This window comes from Pinus tabuliformis, chromosome 1_2, assembly GCF_031772625.1.
Source record: "Pinus tabuliformis cultivar Carrire ecotype Pingquan chromosome 1_2, CPIR1, whole genome shotgun sequence".
Taxonomy (NCBI): Eukaryota; Viridiplantae; Streptophyta; class Pinopsida; order Pinales; family Pinaceae; genus Pinus; species Pinus tabuliformis.
Window position 1 is genome coordinate 1,075,480,057 of NC_142298.1, and position 7,643 is coordinate 1,075,487,699.

The window sequence follows — 7,643 nt, forward strand, 5'->3', positions numbered from 1 at the left end:
AGCAAAATGGGGTGACTAAAAGGAAGAAAAGAAGCATGGTTGGAGTAAGAGGAGCCATGTTTCATGATCAGCGGTTGCCATTATGTCTTTGGCTAGAATCATGCAACACCATAGTTTATTTACATAACAAAAGCCCTCACAGAATACTTGGCATGATCACACCTGAAGAAGCTTTCTTTGGGAGGAATCTAGATGTATCTCATTTCATAATTTTTGGAGATATTGTGTATTTTCATGTCTCCAAGGATAAAAGGAAGAAATGTGAGTCTACAATTGAGATGGAAGTCCTTATAGGATACACAAAGACACTACATAATTAATCGACGTATTTTCCCTCCCTTAGGGTAACAATAGTAAGGAGAGATATCAAATTTGATGAGGTGAAAGTTGTTAGATGCTCTCTAGAGTGAGAGTTGAGAATCCCACTGGAGTGGGATCTTCTACTTACTAAGGAGGAGCCTCATGCAGAGCTTCAGGATGTTGTGGAGAAGCCACATGTAGAGGACTAGACAAGAAGTCGAATGAAGGCACCTACTCAACTAGAATCTTCAAGAGAGGGAAGGAAGAGAACCAGAGAAGTTGACATATTAGTACAGGATGCATGGGAGCATGTGGGAGCCCCTTCATCTTAGCGCAAGCAGAGAAGGTCACTAGACAGGTACACTAGACAGGTATCAAGACCAGAGAACAAGTCAGTGGTTGGTTCCAGATGGATTTTCCAAGTGATGAAACTAATTGATATTCCTATGAGGAAACATTTTCCCCATTGGAAAGATATTCCTCAATCAGAACCATCTAGCATTACGTACGCATATAGAGTGGAAGATACTTCAAATGGATGTGAAGACCACCTTTCTCAATGGTGTTATTGAGGAATAAATTTCAATATAGCATCCAAAGAGATTTAAGACATATGATAGGGAGACACATGTGTGTAGACTCAAGAGAGCCATGTATGATATCAAATAGGCACCCTGAGCATGGTACACTTGGATTGACACATATCTGAGAGGATTGGGCTTCAACGAAAGTGAAGTAGATGACAACCTCTATCACATTGTGGTATATGGAAAGTTGCTTATCTTTGTTTTGTATGTTGATGACTTGATACTTACAGGGAATGAGTAGTTGATCTACTCTTGCAAGGACGACCTTGCAAGAGAATTTGAGATGAAAGACATGGACTTGATGCATTACTTCCTTGGGATGGAAGTATGGCATGGTGATGGTGACTTGTTTATGACTTAGGGGAATTATGCCTATGAGATACTTCATATATTTCACATAGAGATATGCAAGCCTATGGACATACGGCTAGCTACAAACTAGAGGAAGGAGAGTGTTTCCTTAAGAGAGACAGTAGATTCCACCATCTATAGACAACTTGTGGGATCCTTGATGTATTTGGTGAACACAAGGTCTGACATATGATATACAGTTAATTAGTTGTTTCAATCCATGGTGAAGCCTACCAAGGTAAATTGGAAGGAAGGAAAGAATGTGTGTAGGTACCTCAGAGGAACAACAAAGTATCGGTTATGGTACAAGAGGAGAGAGGGAGTGAAGCTCCAAGATTCACCAATAAAGATTGGGAAAGAATTTCAGCAAAAAGGAAAGTAATTTAGGTGCTATCCTTAGTGATGGGTTTACATCTATTTCCTAGTATAACAGGAAGCAAAGGTCTATGGCACTCAGCTCATTAGGGTTTGAATACATGGATGCAATTCAAGTAACATGTGAGTACATATATATGAGGAAAATACGTGTGGGTCTTTTCAGTCAAGAGATGGATCATTCTGATAATCAGGATGGTATCATACTCTCTAAGAATCCAATATTTCATGATAGGTCCAAGCACATTGATATGAGGTACCATCGCTTGCACGATTGTTGCAGAGGAGATTTATCATGCTACAATACATTCCAACTAAGGAGCAAGATGCATATATCTTAAAAAAGGCATTTTCGAGAGAAAATTTTGAATTCCACGGGCGCAAGATAGGGGTGGTGCAAAATCGCTCTATTGTTAAGAGGGAATGTTAGAAATTATAGTAAGAAAGGTGAAAGTTGACTTGTGCCTTAGTCAAATTTAGTGATCTGATTTTCCTCATGAGTTGGATGACTTAGATTGCAGTTAACTTATGTGACATGGGTTTTGTTTACTCTAAGTTTTCTCAATAGATTCAAGTTATAGGTTAAAAGTAGAGTTTTTCATGTAGTGATTGCTAAAATTTACCAATATGGTTTAGTTATTTTTAGTTTGACTCAATCAACTGAGCTCAAGTACCTAGTTGACTCAGTTGATCTCTCAGTTAAACTAGTTAATGAGCTAAAAATAGCCCAAACATGCATGGAATTCAAATTGTCTAGCTGGAGTGGACGAAAACACACATTGTAATTATCAATTGTATACTAGTTGAGTGTAATGGATTGGCAATTAAGTAGGTGAATCATTCCTTGGTAATTGCGCAAGCAAATAGGAGAAAACTCCTATGTTTTAGGAGTTAATTTCCTCCAGGATTGTGCAAGGAAATATGAGCAAGTTGGGGCCTTGAATTGGCTAAGTGTTGGACAACACAGGACAATGAGCAGGAGAGGTTTACAGTGTAGGTTGTGCTTTAGGATCGAAGCAAGACATTGTAATAGTTTGTCATTTTTATTTTATTAACACAATTGGGTTCCCATGTAAATCATTGTGTTCTTGTGGTGTTTTAATTGTTGCATGTGTTTCTAAATTGTGATTTCTACTCAATAGAACAATATTAGAAAATTTCTATTAATTTCTACAAAAATGGGGTTGATCATTCATGGTAAAGAATTATGTTATATTGTAAGTATCAAATATTTATGTTCTTATTAATTAAATTTAAATATGGTTATCAAATCATTATTTAATTTAAATGGTAAAATGCATCTTAATTTATAAAATTATTTAAATGTTGACAAACTTATTTACATTACATTAATAATGAGGGTGAATATTCATGGTTAAGAATTGTGTTTTATAGTAAATATTATATTTTTATGTGTTTATAAATTAAATTTAAATATGTTATTTTAATTTATGTGATCTTGTAAACATTTAGATGATGTTTCACAATAAGCTTATAGTCAAAATTAACCATTTTTATTTTATGTACAAACATTTGGTCCATACTTTTTGCCCCATTTACATTTAAAAATAATAAAATAATACTTACATTAATAAATTCAAAAATAGTAGTAGAAAAAAGAAAATTAATGTGGGGTAAATAAAATACTTCAATTTTCACCTTTATATTACATCAAACTTTATATAAAGACAAGTCAACAAATAACATGTAAAGATAATACTAGTTATACTACACAATGTGTAAGCCCCATGGGGGTAGGTTAGTTGGTAATCACAATGCTGTGAAGTTCCTTAGAAAGGCGGGCTCTGTACGAGTTCAAATCCCCTTGACTAGCCGAGAGCTATGGAGGGGGTGGGTTATAGACTAGCCCGGAACTTATAGTGGTAGCCTGTGTGGTAGCCCGTGTTAGGGGGGGTGGGTTATAGTGGTAGCGTGTGTGGTAGCGCGTGTTAGGGGGGGTGGGTTATAGTGGTAGCCTGTGTGGTAGTGCGTGTTAGGGGGGTGGGTTATAGTGGTAGGGGTGGGTTATAGTGGTAGCCCCTGTGTAGCCAGTGTGGTAGTTATTAATAACAAACAATTATATTTTATTATTAGTTATAAATAATATAATTTCATATCAACTCTAAAAGAAAAAAATATTTGTAGGTGTAATTACAGTTAACATGAACTTCATATATAATATTTAAAATATATATAGATAAAAAATCACATCTATTATAAATCAAATATTTCAATATAATATATAGAGTAAAAAAAATTAAGATTAGAGAGTTGTAATATTTAAAAAAATTATTAATAACAAAAATAAATTTATATATTATATAAATCAATTGAAAAGACTTGAGATTTACCAAAGAGGAAACAAATCTCTACAAGTGCAAACATTTTCTCAAGCTTGCAATAAAAAAGAAGTTTGCATTTGGAGAAATTTGATCTCTAAGAGCTCTTAGTAGAGTTCGAACTAGAATGAATTTACACTAGTTTTAAAATATGAAGAAAAAAAATATTGAAAATACCAACCTAAAAAGAAGACAGATTAAAATCTATAAAATACAGAGGAAAATACAAAATTATAAAATTGATATGTATGTATAAAGGAAATCACTCTAAATACATTTAAATGATTTATTATAATTCAAATTTAATAAATTAGTTTTTGTGGAGGAGGTCTTTGATAGATGGTGAAGTCTTCGATAGATGGTGAACTGGTGATATGTTAAGGCACTTCATGATGTGAAGTCACTTATTCAATTCCCTACTAGATTTGGGTGATATATTAGATATGACAAAGAATTAGTCCCACCAAGCTTTAAAAAAAAAATAAACAACAACAATAATAATAATAATAATAAAATAATTCAAACTAACAATAATAAAATTATTATTATTATTATTGTTTTTATTATCATTATTAACCTTGTTGTGATGATGAACCTAATAAGTGGTTCATCATGCTAATGTTATGCAAAATATTTTAAGTTCTATGGACATTCTACAAAATATTTTACAAGGATAAAAGGTTGAGATTTAGCTCAAAATATTTATGTTTTTGTGTGTTTCAATGTATGGTTTTATGGACATGTAGCATTGATAAGTTATGGTATTGGTCCACTTTAAAATTTTCATAGAAAAGTGGGAGCGAAATACTCTGCTAGATTTGGGTGATATTGGATATGACGAAGATGTAGTCCAACCAAACTTTAAAAAGAAAATTAATAATAATAATAATAATAATAATTAAAGAATTGAGACTAATAATAATAAAATTATTATTATTATTATTATTATTATTAATACTGATGTGATGATGAACCAAAACAAGTGGTTCCAAACCCTTCACAGTAAAACTTTGATGTGATTTATCTCGAAAACACTTGGTATACAATAAAATAATTATGTATATAAGCGCTTATATTTTGGAACGATGATTCTTAAATTTAATTTAATAATAAATAATTAATAGATAGATGGCACAAAATTAAGTTCTATGGACATTCCACAAATTATTTTACAAGGATAAAAGGTTGAGATATGTTGAGAGGTCAAAAATAGTTTTGTTTCTCTTGTATTTCAATTGTGAAATGACTTATGGTTTTATGGACATGTAGCATTGATAAGTTATGGTATTGGTTCATGGTATTGTAACAAAATCTATTTATAAGTTAAAAATTTCAATGGTAAAGTGGGAGTGGAATTCCATGATAAAGTGGAGGGTGAATGTTCATAGTTAAAAACCAACTATTTAATTTAGGCATGGTCTAAGTTATTCATGGGAATTGAGCAATACAATTTCAAGCAAAATTGTATTTTTTGTTTTTTAAGATACATTTAGATTTTTTTAGATTAAACATTTAAACTCAGTTTTTTAAAATATCTATCAAATTTTGGTTGAAATTAATAAAAAAAACTGTCTTGAAAAAAGTCACTTTATCTATAAATTAAATTACACATTTAATTTATATAACTACACTAATATATTAATAACTAATTTGAAAAACTATTAACTTAACAAAATAATTAGAAAAACTTAACAAAATAATTAGAAAAACTTACTTGATAACCCATAAAAATTAAAACAAATATAAATATAAAGTTACATAGAATTATAATAAAAACACTTAAAATCTGTGTCAAACTACTAGCATACTAAACTGTGCCTTTCAATTAACATTATAATAATAATAACAATTGGAATCTGTGTCAAAATAATAAAAAAATAATCCAATTATCCATTAACATTATTATAATAATAACAATTGAAATCTGTCCCAAAATAATAAAAAAATAATCCAATTATCAATTACTATGAGCATTACATTAAAAATATATAAAAATAAATAAATAAAAGTAATAATTATCAATAACGACATAGTATCAACCACCGCGGGTGTTGAGACCAGAAATCCAGCTCACACTTCAAAAATTATTTCACCACATAGACAAAGATAAATTAATTTTTTATAATTTATGCGTGAAAGAGCGGGCAGACCGTTATATCACGGGATGGTTTTGTGGACTTATATTGTTTTATATAACTCGTGTGGGAGGCCTGAATCCTGAAACCGGAGCGCACTGACGGAGAGCTGTGAAGGGTCTAGAGTGCCTGCAGCCCCAATAGTGAGATTTCTTTTTTGGCCGCGAGAAAGAAATATTTTAGCAATGGAAGCAGAAATCTGGCAAAGGCTCCCAAAGGAGTTGTTGCATATGATTTTAGCGAAGCTGCCCATTAGGGTTCTGGGCAAAATGAGGGCTGTCTGCAAACAGTGGAAACATCTACTGTCTTCTCGTGATGCCTTTGAAGGGCTTGTTCCAAATTGGTCGCTTTGTTCTACCCCGGGGTTTCTGATTCAGATCCATTGGGATTCCAAAGATGATGTGGAATTTTGGGTTATAGAAGGATGCAGTACTGGTTCACACATTTACAAAGTGCCTTTGCTCAATTGCATCGTTTTGGATTGTTGCAAGAGCATCGTGTGTTGTCATGAACGAGGGGATCGGTTGGCTCTTTCCATAGGAATTCCTGGTACCACCAATTGGAGACACCTACCTCGTCCTCCTCTACCTGGCTACACATTCAGTGGAATGGTTTTCGACTCTTCCACAAGGCGTTGCACTGTCCTTCTAGGCTATTCTTTGTTAAACCGCCAATTGCAACGAGGTCAAGGTGTTAATAGAAGAATGATGGAGATGTGTATTTATGATTCAGAATCCAACGCGTGGACTCAACTTTCCACCATGGTCCCTGATCATATCTGTCCTTTTGATAAGGGTATTTTTTGTCAAGGAAAATTTTACTGGGCGGCTGTCACGCTAGATTCCCGCATCTTCATCGCAGCCTTTAATATTGCTGAAGGAATCTGGACAGAAATCCCACTGCCCCAGGGATGGCGCATGATTTATCCTGAATGTTTTGCTGAATATGATGGCCATTTCATGCTAGTGGATCGAAAGGATGCTGATTTTATTCGCATGTGGAAGTTGAATGAAGCGGGAGAATATGAAATATGGTGTGAGTTTCGCGCCAGTGCTTTGTCAAAACAAGACTTTCCGGCATTTCCTTTGGTGACCGTGAACAACAGTGGTTTTATTGTGGCACTTGATTGCAGATTAAATATGTCGATATTCAACTCTACCGGAAATTCGATCGTCCATAAATTGGAATTACCGGGACGTCGCACGTCTCAAACACCAGTTCGAGGGTTTGCATCAGCTTTCGAATCTAGCAACCTGATGTGGCCTTAGTAATTCTTTTGCAGGATAACAATTACTTTGTTGAATTATAGCTATTAGGGTTCACCCGTGGAATTTAATTAGAGGGATTTATTTCCTGTGGTTCACCACAAAGGATAATTTGCACTTATTTTTCTTGTATTGAGAGCAGAGAAAGAAAGAAACAGCATGCACAAAACGAGAGAGAAGACCAAGAAATAGAAACGAAACTGAAATGTATATCTGTGTATTCAATTGATTAATTTCCTCCATGACATTCGATATATTCATGTCACTACCGTTACATAACTAAAAAACTTT

General features: G+C 33.5%; 1 protein-coding gene across 1 annotated transcript; it reads left to right on the plus strand.

Annotated features, from left to right (window-relative positions):
• Positions 1 to 6,272: 6,272 nt before the first annotated feature.
• On the plus strand, positions 6,273 to 7,355 carry LOC149209859 (F-box protein At5g49610-like). The gene has a single exon (XM_089398777.1). It carries the CDS (start codon positions 6,273 to 6,275, stop codon positions 7,353 to 7,355), a length of 1,083 nt encoding a protein of 360 aa, XP_089254903.1.
• Positions 7,356 to 7,643: the final 288 nt, after the last annotated feature.